Source organism: Pogonomyrmex barbatus, unplaced genomic scaffold (genome assembly GCF_055798465.1).
Source record: "Pogonomyrmex barbatus isolate J1 unplaced genomic scaffold, ASM5579846v1 scaffold5, whole genome shotgun sequence".
Lineage (NCBI taxonomy): Eukaryota > Metazoa > Arthropoda > Insecta > Hymenoptera > Formicidae > Pogonomyrmex > Pogonomyrmex barbatus.
Genome location: NW_028297149.1, coordinates 4,564,915 through 4,585,203, shown reverse-complemented (window position 1 = coordinate 4,585,203; position 20,289 = coordinate 4,564,915). Strand labels below are relative to the sequence as shown.

The window sequence follows — 20,289 nt, the reverse complement described above, 5'->3', positions numbered from 1 at the left end:
ATTGCAAAAGTGAGGAAATTTTTTTTTTAATATTCTAGTAAACAGCCTCACTTTTACAATTTTCAAGATTACACAAATTGTTTCAAGATTACACAATCAACCCTCTGAAAGCTCATCTTTAATGCATGCATTATGTGACGTTTATTATCGCGTTTATTGCTTTCTGTTATGCAAAACGTGTCTGTCCGTGCTTACGTTCTATCATATATATTTCCGGCCACATCCCTCTTTGTCATGAGAAATGATCGACTTTGTCGCGATTGTCCTACGATGGCGAGCTACTTTGAGAAAGGAAAAAAAAAAAAGAAAAATAAGACCGACTCGCGTGTGCAGTGGCGCGGCGAGGTGTAACACAGTTCGGCAAATTGCTACTGCTCGACGCGAAAGAAACTCGGAAATTAATATCAGATCAGCGTAATTACCGGTTTAATATCCTGACGTTCGTAATTTCAGTCTATTTGATCACGCCCCGGTATAATTGCGCTGCGCAGAGAAAATAAACCACTATGTGAACCACCATCGGAGCTAATCGATCGCTTACTCGACATAATGAGAATAAAAGAGAGGAGGAAAAAAATTAAGAAAAAAGGACGCAAGACGATAAAATATTTTGTGGATAAATTCCTTTCTTTTTTCTTTTTTTTTTTGTTCGGAATGCGGAGTTGACTTATCTTCAAGACGAGACTTTCTAGGTTTATCGTCGTGTCATAGTTATTGTCAAAATTCTCTAGGATAAGTACGATAGTCGGTACAATAGTAATTTATATTTTACCCGATACTCAGACGATTCGAGAACTCGTACGTTATCATTATGCTAATTGATCAGCATCGATTTTACGCACCGCGTACGCGCGCGTTCGATAATGGCTTTTTTCCTCTCTCTTCGGAGATGCGCTCGAAAGCACGGCTATGCGCTTCGCCTGCATATGCATGAGGACGAGAAGAAGCAAAAAACGATTCACCTGTTCGCTCTCGCGGTTCACTGCGGTTTCGTGTTGTACGAGAAAATCTTAACGAGAAAGGCACTCCCGAAAACATTCTATTTCAAATTAATGAATTCTAGAAAAATTTCATAAGTAAAATACATTCTATTCTTAACGCTGAATGAAGCTATTTTCCAACGAAACTCTTCAGATAATATCTCCAAATGGTTTCGAATATTCGCAGCTCTTGACATCAATTTCGAGGTAACTTCCGCATTGAAGAATAATTGAAGAATAATTTTTGTTATCTAATTTTTTCATAGAACATGATATTTCGTCTTATCAGATAAGAAACGATTAAATTTGCCAAGAAATGTGCGGATGTTGCACTTCCTATATAAGAATACCTTATCTCCGAAACTCACTTCGTATTTCCAAAACTGTCTTTCCGTCCGTAGAATCAGAGATATTATGGGTAGAATTACGAGCAAGTCGGACGCGCTTAATGACGACTTTAACGAGCGTTAAAACGGGGCCATGTCGACTGATCGGCACGCATCGCGGGGTTAACGTTCCTGGAAGGAATTCTATTTCGCGCTCTTATCGCGCGTTTTGATTACGAGCAACGTTTAAATTGCCATTCGAACTGAATATATTATATTAGCTTGCGTGCCAATTGCAAAACTGTAAGCAGCATTCATGATCCAATCTCGTACTGAAGATGGCTTCAAGTACGATCTCGATATGCCGTACCGTCGTTTCGATGGCTGCATGCAATCGTAAGACTCGAGATCTCGAGTTTTTAAGATCGAATAAGATCGAAATACCAATCTACGATGACGCTGTAATCGCGAATGCAATTATAAAATAGTCCTCTCATCAGAGAGAACTATTTTATGCTGAAAAATTAAAGTAGACTCGAGATGAATGTTGAAGAATTTTTTGTACTTTTATCGCATTAAATGAAAACAATAAATCACTGACGAAATTTACAAAGTGATACACTCTAACGATTCCTTTCTGAACGATGACTTGAGACAGGCCTACCGTGCGGACGAGGCCATAACATTCACGATGACGTGTATCGTTTGCCAAGAGAGTTGTTCAAGATAGAAGTTTTGCAATTCTACTCATACTGAAGACTATATCAACATGACGTGATACTATTCTACGAAAACAGTGTAGACACAACGTCATCCGTTTTCGCGATATCAATCAGCGAGTTTCCTGCGTATCGTTTTCCTTATCTGTTAAATTACTACGAATCGAAAAATTAAAGTTTTTAGAATTTGAATTTTCCTTTTGAATTAGAAAAAGATGTGAATTTTCATATTTTATATAAAATTTTGAAATATTACATTAACATATTTGTACATTTTTTATATAAAAAAATCGAACAATATTAAATGACAATTGTAAAAAATTTAAACTAGTGACTCCAATTCAACATCGAATAATAAATCAAAATTAAAAGATCAAAATTTTTTAATTTTTTTATACTTATAGTTATCTATCTATAAAAATTTATAAAATGATTATTATGTTGTCGCCAAAAATTTAAATGTTTTATTGCAAATCCACTATGTGACTGAAAAGAGAATAAATTTATAACAATGTAATTGAAACAGGTTTTAATTATTAGGCTCTCAATATCGCTTTATTAATAAATAAATGTAAAGGATTTGTGGATGGAAAAGGGTACGAGAAGAAAAATTGTATGATCAGAAACAAGCAACAGTTGTAAGTTTAAATTATACATTGAGTCGTCAACATATGTCTGAAAAAAAGATAAGAAAAAAATCGAAACAAATTGCGCTACTTACCGTAAATGAATGTATGGAATGAAAATTATTCTTTGAATATCATATTTCGCAGATATCACGGTTTTATTATTATATTTTAATCTAAGTATCGAATGCAAAACATAGATTTATTCTCATCATTTTTCAGCGTTTTCCAGAACAAAGTCAACAATGTATAGAAAATAATAATAATAATAATTGCAGATTCGTATTGCATTTTTTATTGTACGTCGTGACGATGACAACAATGATTATAAAAGTGTATATATGTCTACATTTTATATACAATGAAATATATAATGTTCGGATCTGTGTTAACCCCCGGTCGTCGATCACGATTGTAATTTATCTGTCACGCATATCGATCTCGCATCCGCATGCAAGGATGCGCAAAGACAGCGGTGCGCGGTGACAACGTAAAATCATTGGGTAGAAAAATATATTTGATATAACGATTTGTATGACGACGAGTCACGAGGGGTTAAGAAACATAATTGATACAAATATCTCTTAAATCACGGAGATCGAAATCTACGTTGACGGTAGAGAGTCCACGAGACATTTTCTTGTTCTTAGAATCTGTTTCTAGAATTAATTTCAATTCATTAATTAATATTAATTAATAAATTAATTTGATATAATATTAACATCGAAATCACACGAGCGAGTCATTTGTACGACTGATCGCGACGAGGGTGGAGGCCGCGAGGGACAACCGTCGCTCGATGAGAGCACAGCAGCACGCGGATTTCAATCTCCGTAAAACGATACGCACGTCCAGCGTTCGTGAGATGCACTTGGGAAGAAAATACACTTCGCATCGCCCGCGAGTCTCGCGAGGTAGTACTCTCGATAGTTTGACACAGCACGCGGGGATAAAGTTGAGCAAGTTTACAAGTCGAGCTTCTCCCCGCATTGCCCGTGGCGGCGTGGCACGAGCCGAAATAATCGGCGCGGACTGGAAAGCTCGACGTGGCTGGTTGAAGCGCACTGCATACAAAGCTAACTAGTTACAAGAGAGAGTTTCCCGGTAACTGGGAAGTATTAATTAAAATCAGCGCGCAGCTCGTGACAAGAGGGAGGGTCAGAATTGCGTTACACGCGTCGCGCAAAAAGCGTGAGAACGTCTTCGACACTTCTGGGAAAGTAGAGGCTTATTATATCGAACGTATTTTATATTTAATTTATCTCTAGGCTGTAAAAAAATGAGAAAAGTTACTGAAAAGTTAATAAAAGCGTCGCGACGCTGCGAGGCTATAAATAATAAGCGACAGTTTTAAGTATATTATAAAAAAAATCTATTGTTTCTCAATTCATCTTAAATTAAATAACTTTTGAAAAATCAATAATCATTTTCTTTTATAGTTTTTTTCCTCAAAATACTCGAAAGCTGGATCTCTTTCCAATTGTTTAAACGACGTTCTCGAGGTTGTCCTTTGACAACTGGTATTATACTGGTATTAACTGCGTCCAGACGAATGAGACATATTTAAATTGAACTCGCGCATGACCTTGACTCCTTTCGAGTTATTTTCATATTGCTCGATCGAGGCCGGTGGGCCTCTGCATCGTTGGCAAATCTCTCTCTCTCTCTCTCTCTCTCTCTCTCTCTCTCTCTCGTTCTCTCTATTCTGCAGCTACGCGTGCACCTTGGTAGACCGATCAATAACGTATCTTTCGTGTCTACGTTTTGCGGCCGTGATGCAGTATAGTCGAAGGTATTTTAACGGTAAAATTATTCCGCAGCACACGAATAATAAACGAAAAATACTATCTTTCTCCTTCTCTCGTTTCCGTTACTTTAACATCTGACGTAAACTATTAACAAATTGCAGATTTAATTATTAACAATTGCAGATAGAATGAGTGAAATCTTGATGCTGTACAATCAGCAAGAGATTAATTAAGGCTAACGCCAATTAAAGACTAACGCGAGCACACAGATACGCAATAATACTAAATCATTGGAAAAAAAAGTTGAAATTTGGCATCGAGCGATTTCGTCGGTTATTTCAAAATAGAATCGATCGACTTTTATAAAAATACGTGCGCATGTATTTTTCTTCTTTTTTTTTTTATTTTTTTTCGAGACCAGATATTTCTGCCGATGATTCTCATCGTGCGTTATATCGCGATATTCGAAACCGTCGAGATTTGAGGAATTTTCATCGGGTGGTCCACTGCTCGCGCATTCGACGCAATCTGATCGATGCGCCGCCGGCGCGTTAACGGGGCCCCGCCGTTATGCAACTTACTGCACCAACGAGGTTGCACCAATGAGAGATGCCAAGGTCGATGCACCAACGAACTCGGCGCAGCATCGACGCAGCGCAGAGGAGCGGCTTTGTCGCGTTGAGTTCGGTGATATCTCCTCTGTATAAATATCTTCTATATTCGCTTATGCGAAAATTCGCCTTTGCACAATTGACGTTTTCTCGTCGCTGCCGCCGTCGCGTCGCGGCAAAGAGCGGCGTCTAATTATCGAAATAAATATTTTAAATCTTAGACGCAACCTGAAGTGCTAACTCAGCTAATTGTGTATTTACATTCCGTATTCATATTTACGTAGTCGAGAACTTGTTCCATTCAATCGTTCGATAATATCTTTTCTGTACATAATTTATATCTTGACTGTCGGGCGGATATAAATAATTATAAAGAAAAGTTCACATTTTTCTAATAAAAGATACTAAAGTGGGAAATATATTAAAAGAAGATCCGGTTTAAAAATAAAACAGGCAAGTGCGAAATGATAATGCGAGTATAAATATATCCTCGACATCTCATCAGTCGCCATGTCTTATCGGCTTGCCTGCTTTCGTCAGCATCGGAGAGACGTTTCTCATGCACTTTCCAGTCGCAATTATTATCGGATCCTGTCGACCTCCGACCGACGCATCTTAAACATGAAGAGAGAAGTCCTTCTCGCGGTGAGGCTTAACGATATTGCCAATAGAATGAGATACTCACCGTCGTCTTCACTGTGTGCTTCGGGACGACGGAGGAATACTTGGAAGGATTTTCATGGTTCTCACTGGTGTGAAATCTGTCAGCTTATTTCTCGCACTGCGTGAGTGCTTGGTGGGAAGGTCGGAAACGGATAAAGATTGGGATGTGCCGGATAGAATTTGCTGGATAATCGGATATTCGGTTATTCGGCAATTACATAAAAAAAATTGAAAAAGTCAAATATATGTGCACACACATATCATATATGTAAATGTATATGTTATCAACAATCGAATATTGATAAAAATATTTAGGCAGATTCGTCGGACATCGTGAAATATCTCGAGGATCTATCTATTTCATTAGACATCCTAACTTAACTAAGTATTTTTATGAATGTATCTTACATGATAAAAGTTATTAACTTTAATATTCATTGCATTTCAAAAAAATTCAAATTTTATATATAATTATCTATTGAATTATGGAAAATGACTTTTTCGTAATCCGACGGGTTATAAAAAAATATGGCTGGATTGGCCGGATACCGAATAGTCGCTGAATCCGGCAACATCCCTAATAAAGCGACGATGACGATGGTGACGACGATGACGACGATGACGACGGCGAGAATCGATCGTCGTCTCTCGAGTCGCGCTATGAAGAGGGGAGAAGACGAGAAGGGGTGGAGAAGAGGTAGCGTACTTTCAGGCTCCTGGTAGACCTTAGTTCGAGGCGGAGGGCGTCTTGGGTGGCTGGAAGGGGTTCCATTTTAGACACTCCGGATCGATCTCTTTGTAGACGGGGCCGCGTCTCTTCACCCTCTCCTTGTAGTCGTCGATCACGTCCTGAAATTATTTCAACGATCTCTCTTTTTTTTTCTTTTTTTTTTTAACTCACGGCTCCGAGCGACGCGACGGCTCGCGAATATTTTCTATTGACGAGGACGGGAAGGGTCGAGGGGACGTACAATGGGCGCGAAGCGCCAAAGGGTGAGTACATGGTCGAATTAACCGAATGATAATTAGCTTCGCGGTCGTGCTGTCCGATCGTATATCGTCCGGGATATATCGTTTCCCGGGGCGAATGACGAACGATCGAGTGAAATCGGATCGTCCTTGTTGCGTCATAATCACGTTAATAAGATATGTCTGATATTTTCGATATTCATACTGTTTGCACAACGAGAGGCGTTATATCGAGCAATCATTATTCCTCTATTATCTACCTGCGCTATTTGATTTGAAGTGAGGAAAAAAACACACATTAGGATAAGAATACTCCCGCGATATTGATTATTTATAAGATTATATCGCATTGGATTTTCATTACGACAGATGGCTCTTGTATTGTTCCATTATTCGAATATCTATAATGCATTACTCAATTCTTTTACATCATTTTCGTATGATTTTTCGTACGATAAATATGTATTATTGGGATTATATCAATAAAAATTATGATATTTCACACGAGGTAATCTTCAACAAGTTTTTAGTCTTTACCAACGATTCCTGAAATTGGCCACGATAAATCTGACAAACATATTCGTATGAAGAAACGGACGATATCTTTCGCGGAATAAAGGGGAGTCACATAACACAAATACACAACACACATACACGCACGTATATACGTATATATAAGGATAGATTACGATACAAAGAAGCGCTTACCTGTTTCTTCAGGATGATATGCTTGCCCTTCCAGTACTTCATCATGCCGAGGGCCTGTAAAGTGCTGACAATGTCGTACGAGTCGATGGCCATTTCCTTGCTGATATCTGAAAGAAGAATTACCAAGCTTGTGCTTTTCTCCTTTTTTCTTTCGCGCGTGCTCGACAATGGTCTCTCTCCCACCAAAAGTGACAACTGTCGTCGATGGAAAAGTCTCGAAGAAACACATAATGATCCAATCTCATAGAAGAAATTTGTTTCTCTCTCGGTACCAAACGGCAAGATAATAAAATTGACGCAGGGCTAGGAGGAAGATACACGATGAATAAAACATCGTGAATTTATTACTATTTACATTTATGTATGGAGATATTTTATGTATGAAGAGTAGTACTGTTAACCTGTAAAAAAAACCTGACACTTGCGTTTCTTCTTTTATTGTCTTTCTGATTAGTCACACGAGAGTCCCATCTTCAGATTCTCCAATTCTCTCTCTCTCTCTCTCTCTCTCTCTCTCTCTCTCTCTATATATATATATATATATATATATGTATATATATATATATATATATATTTTTTTTTACATTCGTTTTGCGTCAATTCGATCGATACTGGATCCACTTAACGCGATTTTAAAGTATAAATGATAATAAATGAAGAGTCCGACGGTAGCAGTCGCAAAAATGCGGAAATGATGAATCATATATAATCTGCTGTGGTTTTCAATGGGAGGGCGATTTATCCTGCCCCCGTGAATACAATTATTCAACCGCTAAAACCAGTTACGTTGGGAAAACTTGACCATCGGATCAATAACAATGCGGTGTAAATGCCCCGCTGACGATTCCCTCGTCTCGAGGCAACAAAATCTAAACTAAAAGCGATAATATTCATCGAAAATGGATTCTGTTATGCGTAATGTATATCTGAACAGAGTGTCTGGATATTCGCCCGCATTACCTCTTGTGATTTGAGATCCAAAAAGAAGGAAAAAAAAGCTATATAAAAGCTATATAGATCCGAAAATTAGTCGTTTTCGAGTTACATCCACATTTATGTTAAAAAAAAATCATAAAAAATCATGATCATCACTCTGTGTAGCTCGTAAATAAATTGAAACAGAATAGACTCTCGATTCTGATGAAGCAGCGAGAAGTAACGAGTCTGAGAAGAAGAAGGATCTCCCGGCGGCAGGATTAAAACATTTTCATGAAATTTCTAGAAATCTTCGCCGAATTACGTGACGTATGTAAATTTTCCTCCGCGGGAAAATTACACTTTCGAAAGTAGGTGTTGAATCGGCGGATTCAAAGCGAGATCTCCCGTGAGTCGCATTAGCGCACTTTCAATCCGCGCATGAATATTTAAGTGCCGCTTCACCGTAAAGCTGCCGGAAGTCAAAACGGACTGATGGTTGACGGCTGCGGACGCGAGGCTTCGCGCTGACCTACCTTTTACGGAGATTTCCTTGCCGCCGAAATTGCAGAGGTACTGCAGCAAAACGTCCTTCCAGTAGCTGCGGTAGGAGATCAGACCGAGGTCCGACAACGGCTTCTCCGGCGAACCGATCTTCTTCTCGACCCTTGTCAGCAGGTAACCTGCGCATCAAATTAGCAAATTCTTATTCGTTAAATGTTAACGAATTCGCGCTTCTTACCAAATCAAATTAAACAGTTATGTTATGACCGACAAAGTATATCTCACAGGAGAAATATATAAGAACGGTTAGAATTTTTACGATTATGGCTAAAGCTTGGTGTTTATAATAATTATTTGAATTTATATTTATTTATTTTTGTCATTAACAACGTGCCATTACTAACAGATTTGTCGATGTATCCAGCTAAAACCAGAACTATATATTCCCTATAATATCTTAATTAATTTAACGATATCGATTAAAATTTCACATATTACATGAATACATTTTTATTGTAAAAAGAAGTAAATTAATTTATTTATTGGGGCGACACCAGTGTCAATAAAATTCATGCATCGATTAGTAATTTTTGTAAAAAGAAAACTTTCAAAATATTCAATTATTCTATTTTAAGAAAATTGCATCTTTTTATAAGTACATATGTGTGGCAATTCTCATATAATAAAATATTTGCGGCGAGTTTTTGAAATATAATCGGTCGGGACTAGCGAACTCTTCACAAGTGAAATTTCTAAAGCATAATTGGATAACGAAATCCTATTATACACTTAAAGCGGACAAGTGACGATGGGCCCGACAAGAGCAGACTCGGCACTGGCCTACGTCTGTTCCGGTTGAACGTCCGTTCCGGCTCGTTTGTCCCAAGTATTCTGCGACGAGGCATCAAAGAAAAATGTATAGACAGACGGGGGAGAGGAGGAGAGAGAAGGCACCCCGAGGTGTTTCGTGTCGTGTGCCTCCCCCTCCTCCCCTCCTCCCACTGCCTGTTCGCCGGTAAATCGACGAAATCGCCCGTTGCGCGCCACTCGTCCATCCGTCCGTCCGTCCGTCCACGTCAATGGAATTATTCGACGGACCGGTTAAAAACCCGTTTTTCAGAGGGCGACTTAAATGTCAGATCCAGATCTACCGCAATCCGAGTCAGAGATCGATAACGCGCGCATTTAAACGCCGATGTCGCGATCGATGGGCGTTCTTATCAGAGCCGGCGCGAGTGAAATCTACGGTCGGAGTGCAAAGCGGTTCTCTCGCTCTGGGAGCATTGATTTGTCTCTCTTCCCTCCTGGCCGGAGCCAACAATCAACTGAAAATCGAGTTCGAGTTTTCGTCGAGTTTCCGTCGAGTTTTCGTTCGAGTTTTCGTCAGCGAAACGATTTGAGTTTCTACCCAAGAATGAATCAAACGATAGAATTTATAACGAGCATCTCGTCCGATGATTCTCGTCATTTCACCTTCATGACGCGAAAATTATCTCTCGTACGAGGATTCTGAAGGTGAAGTGACACAAGTCACCGCGCGAGAAGATATCAAGAGACGGGACTGATTTGTGGAATTCAAGGCTGGCCTGTGTAAAAGTCAATCTCGAGAGGGTCTAAAGGATCGGGATTTAATGGACTCGCACTTTCGTACGATGTTCGTTCGTTCACATTTCGCATGGATTTTTGCCGCGAGTGAGGTAGCTGCACCTTGCATTATGTATAACCGATTCTGCCGCGCGCATACATACACGGCCATGGCCATGTCAGGACGTGGATGTGAACGATGAATTCGCGGTACGGTATCTGACACACGTCGTATCGTTCGCATTAACGTCTCGTCGTCGTCCCCGCCGTCGCTCCCGAAATTATCCCCCTGCTCCATCTCCGCCGGCAAAAGCTCCTTCATTAGCAAAGTGATTGCGCCCGCTGCCGTCTTTCGCCGAATAAATCTTGCTGCCCCGTTTATGTGGAGCTCTGAATGTACCGTTTCCGCGCGGCTAATAGATCAAAGCGCGACATAATTAAGTGTTAAGAGATTACTCGCGACGCGCCGGCCGAAGGACGCATCTTTGATTTATTGTCCCGAATATCTTGATCCAAAATCTTGGGACGCTCGTCCGCTGGCGCATCTCCGTACTCGGAAATTAAAGTGCACGCTTTGTGTCTTGCCACAAAAATAATTCATAGAGCGAAGCAGAAGAAATATTCTTGACATGTCTTCGGATAAGTTATCGACATTTGACGCAAAGCGAGAATAAAATTTTATTTTAGCCTTTTTGATTTTGATTCGTACGGAAATCTCGAAAGAGCGCATCATGACATTTTTTTCGCTGCGTGTAGTTCCCGAAGGGAACTTGATTCCTCCTTGATTCGATCTCAGACGACTCCATGGTCATCGTCTACACATGTCCGATATACATTTATCGCGTACTCGATCGTACGATCTTGCAGCGATCAGCGTTGAACGGATTCGTTCAATGCTTCCCCGCGCTCGTCCGAGGAGGACCTTCGGGCCTCTTTATCCTGTGGACATGAACGGTGACAAAGCGGGAGAGAAATGTGTCTCCGTAGCGTGCCCGGACCAGGATATTGCCGATCCCGCACGTTCCCATTCCCATCCTAGGGTGTTCCCAGTCGGCGAAGGGTTCAACGACCACGCGCCGCTCCATCTCCTCCACCTTCGCAAACCGCGTATCTCCGCCGACAGAGAGGACACTTCTATCCTCCCTTTTCGATGTCCCCTCCCTCTTCCCTCAGCACTCTGCGAGCCCACCTCGCTCTGCTCCTCTCTTTCCCTTTCCATCTCGCCGCTGATTACTTTGGGAGGGTGGAACGCATTCATTACGCGTCCGTTCAGTTTACAGACTTTTGGAATCGGCGCGCGGAGAAAGGGTAGCGAGCGAGGGAGAAAGGGGAAAGGGAGAGAATGGAGAACCGGCAGAAGGGAGGAAATTTAAGAGTGGAAATTCGAGAAAGAGGAAAACGATGACCGCCGCGAGATGGGAGAAAGGAAGATGGATCGACGAGACGGAAAAGAGAAGAGGCGGAAGGAGGAGAGAGGAAGCGAGCGAGAGAGAGAGAGAGAGAGAGAGAGAGAGAGAGAGAGAGAGAGAGAGAGAGAGAGAGAGAGAGAGACAGACAGACAGACAGACAGACAGACAGACAGACAGACAGACAGACAGACAGACAGACAGACAGACAGACAGACAGACAGACAGACAGACAGACAGACAGACAGACAGACAGACAGACAGACAGACAGACAGACAGACAGACAGACAGACAGACAGACAGACAGACAGACAGACAGACAGACAGACAGACAGACAGACAGACAGACAGACAGACAGACAGACAGACAGACAGACAGACAGACAGACAGACAGACAGACAGACAGACAGACAGACAGACAGACAGACAGACAGACAGACAGACAGACAGACAACAGACAGACAGACAGCGCGCACCTCCTAGTCTTGGACAAGGTCGAAGGGCGCAGGCCGAACGAGAGTGCGAATCGCGAAAAAAGCGTAGACGGTGAAATTGGGTGTTGTTGAAAGTAGTTCGCTGCCCTGTGATCGGAAAACTCACTGACGAGGAGATTTACGACTCGCCAGGAATATTTATCTTTGGTGCACTTCAGTAGAACACTGATGGCCAAGTCGTAATATTGCGCAACATGATTGAAGTTTCAATTTAGACTCGTAATTATTGTATAAGTTGTATAATTGTTAGTCGAAACTAAAAAAATTATATTGATGGGAGAAACTATTACAATTGCGGATAAACAATTTTTTAAAGGAACGATTCCAAAGTGCTCGAAGAGACGCTAATATAAAAATTCCAATTAAAGGGCGATCTTTATTTAATAAATTTCAGTTACGAATCAAGAAAAAAATATTTTTGTTTTTTCTACTTATTTATATTTCGATAAATTTAGTTCTTTCATTAAATTTTAAATGTCTCTTATCTGTTCTCGTAGAAATGCTTTTAAATTTTTAGTAACTTAAGCTACCAAGCTGAGACTCAATCTCCAAATATTTTCTTCTACTTTCTATCGTAATTTCTCTCCGTGAAGTAATAACGATCCATCTTCGAGACATTGCGGCGGTCTTAAAAAAAAATATCGTGTTAATGGGAGGAGCAGTTCGTCCATCTAACAGGATGATATCGCGACGAGATGTGGTGCGTATCTGCTCTTTACTCCTTCGACGTAGGTGAGAGATATCACAAGCCGACCCTGCCCAGTTGCAGCGGCGTTGTGACGATAACCTCTCGCAGACTCTCTCCCCTTCTTACCCTTCCCATCCTTTGATTGCCCTTCCTCGTCGTGTAACTGGCGTGTACCCTTCATCTTTCCCTAGGCGTAGGGAAAGGGCGTCGGTGACCCTGCCAATCCTACGTAGGGATAGTGGAGCGAGGTCACGAGAGGTCATATGATTCCAAGCCCTTCAGGCGCCCTGCGTCATGCGGGGAGAAGAGTATAGTCGAGAGGATGGAGGAGGAAGAGCGGTAGCGGTAGCGGCAGCGGCAGCGGCGGTATAGAGCAGGTACAGGAAGCCTGTACTATAGGGATCAAGGTGCGCGGAGGAGCAGTCATCCAGGAGAGAGGAGAACACGCCGCGTGCGTGAGACAGGAAGCGCGGGTGTACGCGTATCTCGCCGCATGCGTGTCTGCACGCGTGTACACGACGTCGACGTTGGCGGCGGCGATTGTGGGGGTCGATCGATGCGGCGAGACGCCGGGCGTCGCACTTTCCACAGACCACTTCGCTCTCCAACCTAACGCTACACACAGTTCACCATCACCACCACCATCGCCGTTATCAGGAACGCTAACGATACTTACATACTCGTAGACATCGAGTTTACAAATTTACGAAAGTAAGACGCTGCGATGTTTTTTAGGCGAAATATTAAATACAACATTGTTTTACATATACATATTAACGCGTGTAACGAGAGAGATGATACTGTAATTTACTGTTCTACAGATATTAAACATGATTAATATAATGATAGTGATAATAATAATAATAATAATAATAATAATAATAATAATAATAATAATAAATGATAAATTTTAAGGATTAAAGATCAAAATGATAAATTAGCATAATAAAAAAATATCTGAGCAGATATTAGAGACGCTCTCTTTCTCTCTCTCTCTCTCTCTCTCTCTCTCTCTCTCTCTCTCTCAAATCATTTAAATGGATTTAAATATATATTTTTGCTACAGTAGTTTTAGATATTGTAATTCAATGCTTAAGCAATTCTCTGTACATTTTTCTGCAGACAAATAAACGTTATCGAATCCATTCGAGCGGGGTGCGACGCGATATCGCGCGTAGGGGCGCGCGGGCTCGTAGCGCCGGCCTTGTACAGTCGAAATACAGCCGGCGGCGGAGTCGATGGCACCGACACTGGATGCAGGAAGGACGAAGGGGAGAGGGTGCCGTCTCGCTCGCGGAAAAGCCGGCGGGGTTGTGAAACCACCCTCCGCTCCTCCCGGCTCCTGTCGACCGACCGACACACGGCGGCACAGTACGTCGACCCTCGGCCAACCAACCAACCAACTCCCGACGAACCCCTCTTCCCCCTCATACTACTATCGGTGTAGTAGCGCCGCGATGTCCGCCACTGACGCCACCGACGCTCGCTCGGCATCAATGAAAATGACGTCACGGCAAAAAGCCCCACGTTTAATTATCAAAGCTGCGCGCCTCGCCCCGCCTCGCTTCCCCTCGTCTCATCTCGCCTCGTCTCGCCGCAGCACCGTCGCGCTCGCGCGCAAGTACACGCGTGTTCGTGCGTGTAACATCGACGAAGAATCACCGCGCAATCGTACATTCCGCATTTAAGCGTCAAGTGTGGACGCATGCTCGGCGATAAGGTCGATTGCGATCTCGACCGAGACGCAAACCGAGATGCGTATATAGAATGTAGAAAAGACTAGAAGACCTCGGGAGGCCTTATAACAGCAGCACTGCTAGCGCCTCTCTATTTTGCGACATATTCATTTGTTCCTCTGTATGTATTGTAACTGGTCGAATACATAAATAAATAAATATTACAGAAAAAAGATTCTCAATATGATGGATAATAATAACGCTAATGAGAATTAGCGCTGTAACAGTGTAATTACATATTTAATTTTAATTACGTTTCTCAATAAAAAGTATCAAACATTTCAACTAGAATTTGAGTCATTTTCAGTGCAAAAATGTAGTAAGGATATATCCCTGAATCCAATTTTGGTGAATAAAAAATAATGATAATATGTCACTCACGTCGATTGACTAAATAAAATTATTAAAAAACTTTTCAATGTGAGATGGCACATTCAAATCATTCGTATGAAATAAAAAAGAAAGAGTAATTATAAAATGGTTGTTATTTCAGATGGACAGGTTCAATAAGAGGAAAAAAAACGCAAGAAAGCATAAATCGTTACATTATAATGAGAGTCTGTTGCATCTTCAGTTCAAGTCAATAATTGAGAGCAATGATGATTTTTAAGCTTTGACAAGAAACAATCAAAACAAAAACAAATAAATATATCAAAATATATCTGTACTCACTAAAGTCGATGAGTAGCCGGCCATAACCCTGTCTTTGATAAGGCGGTAGCGTTAGAATGCAGGACACATTGTAATTCAGGAAGGAGTTCTTCTCCTGAAACAAATATTAAGATCTCGTTTAGCAAATGTACACTCAGCTCGCGAAAATTTAGTTGAGTGCTATATCGCTTCCAAGAGTGATAAAAATTAATGATATATTGCTACATGGAATAATTGGAAAATCATTTCCGTTAGGAACTATAGATTATCTGAGGTTTTATTAAAAAATGATTCTGTCTCGTGTTACGTAGGAAAAAAAGCAAAACTACAAATGCATTCGCTATTAAAGGCATGATCGATGATATTTTCCTCAGCGCGAACACGCCAGACACGTTCTATGAAAGTGTGACGTTGATGCAACGGAAATGCACGCTTTCGTGATGAGGAAGATAAGAGCGCATTCGTAACTTAGATATATTTAGAATCCAACGCGATATCTGTGCGTCACGACTCGCGATCTTTTCGCGGGAGTCAGGCTCTTGTCTGTTACGAATAGCTCGAAAAATTAACCAAAGATCATCGCGTACTCCATTGGGACGTTTCTCTTAAGAGACCGGCATTAATTTTTTATGGTGCCATCCTGTAACGGATTCGCGGAACTTGCGGAAGAAGTCACGCGCCTGAAAGAAAGAGACCGCCGCGATTCCAAAAATGTTACCCTTGGAAATAAAGCATTCGAGCGCTGAATAAGACCCACGTCCCCGTATTTTTAACCAAGCACGTGCACACGTCACACGGTTTATCATAAACTAGATAAAATCCTTTTCTGGAATTACGCCCAGTATATCAACCTTAAGTCATCTATTATGGAAGCCTCTTAAAATTCCGCTAAAACAGGCCTTGCTTCGCCTCGCCTCGCGCTCAAACTCGTCTCGAGATCTAACTTATCCTATTTGTGAAATAAACGTCTAATGTACAAGGTGTCTCGCATTCGGTTTCTCTAACCGAAGATGGCCGGACTTCTTGGCCATACGATCGGAAGGCTCCTTTTGCATTTGTCATGCCTGCCGACGTATCGCTTCCGCTCGAAGGCCTTTGTGCTAAAAAGGAATTTCTGGGAGGTCTTGTCTTGCGGCGCCGAGACACGGCAAGAGGAAATAAAATATCCTTGGACAGTCAAATGCACGATTCGAACACGTATGATGTAAAATTTACTATGTTCGATTTGGCATTGATAGAGAAAATATATGCGATGCGAGGGCTATTTACAACGTCGCAAAATGCACGGAAAACCGAGAGTCGGGTGAGAAAAAAAGGGAAGGGTAAGAACGGTTGTTCCCGGGGTGAGTACGGTTAATCCAACCGACGCCGATGAAACGCCATTTCTGTAAAAGCACTTCAGCGCGAGAGGTATTTAAGCGTTGAATTTTATTGAATATAAATAATATTTTAGCAGACGGCAGGAATTATTATATCAGATATTTTTCCGCGGCGAGCGCCGGATGTCGCGAGACGCGACTGCAATGGATTAATGACCATCCGAGCGACGCAAAAGAAAAAGCAAAATCTCTCTTCATTCCTCTTTATTTCTCTTTCCCTCTATCTCACTTCCTGTCGATTCTCGCTATGAAAGAGGAGCTTAATCTCTCAGCCGGGATTACGAGTTATATCCCGGAGACGGCAACTATCATTTTCCGCGAAGTATTCTAGGGATCCGAGGATATACCTCGTTGGGTGGACGAAAGGAAATATTACAAAGCCGCAGTTACTTCTCCGAGAATGAATTCGGAAGGCATGCGGTGTCGTGCGGTTTTCGTAAAATTAATAGTCATCGCGTACCTAAGGCACGGTGCGCTTCCTCTTTTTTCCTTTCGTCACAAAGGCTCGTGCAAAATCGCGAAAGTGCAGCCGCTTTCCAGCCGTGAAGGAAAAAAAGATTATCGGATCGCAATTAAGACCACCTGTCCTTTAATGCCCCGCGCGCGATGACGCGGCAACGCCACGTGACTCTTTTTCCGACGCGAGACCTGTCCGCTCGCACTTTACATCCAGTAAATCCTTAAGCACTTCAATACGCAGCGCTCGAACAAAATAGTCTCGATGGTATTCGGACACCCGGTATTTCCGGCCGTGCGTCGGCCGTGCTGTTGCTAACTGCCGAGGCAGCAACGGTCCGAAGGACACGACCCGTGGTCGGTGTATACGTACACACGATGTGCCCACGTGTGCATATTGGCGTGTTAACTGGCAAAGAAGAAGGCGAAGACGAGAAGAGAGGAATAAAATAGAGACAGAGCTGGAGGGAGGGAAATACACGTGTATACGGAAACAGAAAAGAGCGACGAGGAAGGAGAATTTTGGACCCTGAAAGAGCAACCGCCTCGAGGAAATTCATTTCTGTAAGAAGAATACAGAGCAGGTTAACTTTTATGGGAAATAGGGATAGATTTTCTTCGGAGTATCCCGAAACAGATTTACTGATGATGTAATGTCCAAAAAATATTGATGATTTATTAATCAATGTTATGATAGACTGTATATGAGGAAAATTCAAGGGAAGAAGGAAGACTGGCAATTTATTAAAAATCGCCAGATGAATGATATCGAAGGTAAGAATTGACACAACGGAGAAAGTATAGTGATTTAATGTAAGAGGATGACTACTCGTCTCGACGGTTGGTCGTCGGAGTTAAGTGAAACAAATCGACGGGAATGGAAATGAGTCAGCGAATGAGTTCCTAAAGTCTGAGTTGTCTCCGTCGATTTTATTCATTCTATCACTCCGAGAAATGTAAAATATACGGGATCCCATCAATCTCAAACGCATCAAAAATTTCTTCGTTATGACATCGAGGGCGAAGAAAGAGGAAACAAGAGAGGGGACGCGAGAAAATCTGGGGCCCGCGACGTCCTTGGGCCCGGTAGTCTCTGGGCTGCTCAGGGCCGTCTCGACGTCCCCACCAGCACCGTGACGAAGGAGGCCATGTACTTTTCCTTCTCCTGTTCTCTCTCTCTCTCTCTCTCCCCCCCTTTCTCTCTCTCTCTCTCTCTCTCTCTCTCTCTCTCTCTCTCTCGGCTATTCGGTCTTATTTTCTCGCGCCGTCCGATCCCTGCGACGTCGTATAAAGGCGACGGGGCACTTTGTCAACTCGTTCGAAATCGATCGGCGATGATAAACGGCGAGATTCGGATTCTGACGAGGGAGGATCGTGAATTCTCCGCCATCGAGGCCGCAGGAAATTCTCAATCAAAAGAGACACTCATTGGCTTTCGCAACGAGAGTTTGCATCTCTGTGTGAGAATTAAACGATTCTCGACGATTAAGAAATAAATTTGCCTTTTCATTCGATTTTCTCACAACCTCTCGGATGATTATTTTCCTTTATTTCGATTTGAAGTCGAGATCAACCAGTCATACGAAATGTTAATCGAGCTATGATTCCGGTGGTTTAACACGTTTATGGTATATACACGGGATACACTCGTTTGATTTCGTTCCCGATACGCATCGAAATCTTTCCATGTGGAATCCTGGCTCGTGCGTCAATAATTACGGTCCTCGGGCCGATGTAGAAGAAAAGTGCAGTTCTCTCGCCTGAGGAAGCGAGGTACAGCTTCTTTTGCGGATATATAGTTCGTCGGAATCGATACCAGCACTTCTCTCTCTTTCTCTCTCTCTTTCTCTTTCCTTCTCTCTCTTCATCTCCGGAACACGGCAAGGTGGCGCATAGAGTAACGATCGCGGACCACAGCCACGGCCCGTCGCGCTCTACGTGCGAGAAAGGAATAAAACAGATCAATGATCGTAACGATATACATATATACATATGTCTCTCGGGCAGCAACCGCACCATCTGCGCCGTAGAAACGATACTGTGCACACAGACAGATACGCGCACATCTACGTATGAGCAACATAGGCGCTCCTCTCTCTATATCTTTCGATTAGCTTAGCCGACCTAACGAGAAGTTCAATAGTTTCATCAAATAGTTTCATCAAAGATCCACGACGTGGATTCACGCTCCGTGATCGAACCGCACGAACCGTACCGCGTGACAAATCAATCTCGAGATAAAGTAATGAGAATTCGAGAAGCATCCCTCCCTCATCTCTTATTAGACGCGGTACGAAGATTCGGAATAAAAGAAATAAAAACTCATACAAGCTGAGACAATTACATTCAGGACGAAAGAATAACCCAAATATTATCACAAAATTTGGAAAGTTTGATCTATCAAGGAAAAAAAAAAAGAACTGGAGAATTACCAACAGACCAGAAAAAGTACAAGGAACATTTTTGGTTGTTTTTTTTTTCATTCCATCTAAGATTTTCTTTTAGATAATTTTCATTTCAATTACGTTTGATGATATGCGAATAATAATTTATAAATATTTTTTAAGGATTCTTTTCTACTCGAGTGTCATCGTTGCAATAGTGTCTGCAATGTGTCGTTAATCGGCATTTATGATTTTTAAAAATACGAAACAAGAGTGGCTCTGATGTGAAATAATCACGCCACGAGAACCGTCGCCTCGAAAACGTACAACGCGTGTCGATGGCATTTCTACTCAGTTATATGCACCCGCACACAATTCACAATTCTCGTAGCGAGATAGCGAGTGGGCATTAAATTAATGGCGAGTGTTCTTTTTCGATCAATGAAGCGCGCAAACAGACAGCTCGTTATCGTTATTAAAGAACCCTTTGGCCGATTGATTGCAATTTCTGTGAACTCGCAATCTCAGAACGCAAGACTCGAATTTAACCGTTCCTGAAAATTCTGTAACTCCATTACATAATCTATTTTATTACTATTTAACTAGAAGAAAAGCAGCATGTAAAACATGATCGTCAAGAACGAATAGATTTGAACGAGTCATTTCCTTCTCTCGTTATTTCTCTCTTGTTGATCGTGTATAGTTCACGTAAGATGATTCGAGATCGTCTGCGTGATCAT

At 41.8% G+C, this 20,289-nt stretch overlaps 1 protein-coding gene across 7 annotated transcripts in view; it reads right to left on the bottom strand.

The window, feature by feature from the left end:
• The window catches only part of chm (lysine acetyltransferase chameau), a 47,382-nt gene that overhangs the window by 12,055 nt on the left and 15,038 nt on the right, over window positions 1–20,289 (bottom strand). For 5 of the 7 annotated variants that reach the window (XR_016140487.1, XR_016140489.1, XR_016140490.1 and 2 more), the window contains exons 10-13: window positions 15,352–15,445; window positions 8,802–8,948; window positions 7,351–7,457; window positions 6,380–6,522 (exon numbers count right to left, since the gene is read on the bottom strand). Coding sequence is in view for 2 of the 7 variants with exons in the window: in XM_089082037.1 (XP_088938163.1) it covers window positions 6,400–6,522; window positions 7,351–7,457; window positions 8,802–8,948; window positions 15,352–15,445 (471 nt within the window). In the remaining 5 variants the exon portion in view is untranslated. Of the gene's footprint in view, window positions 1–2,927; window positions 6,523–7,350; window positions 7,458–8,801; window positions 8,949–15,351; window positions 15,446–20,289 lie in introns of those variants that run through there. The other 2 variants (XR_016140486.1, XM_089082036.1) reach the window with 2 other exon arrangements.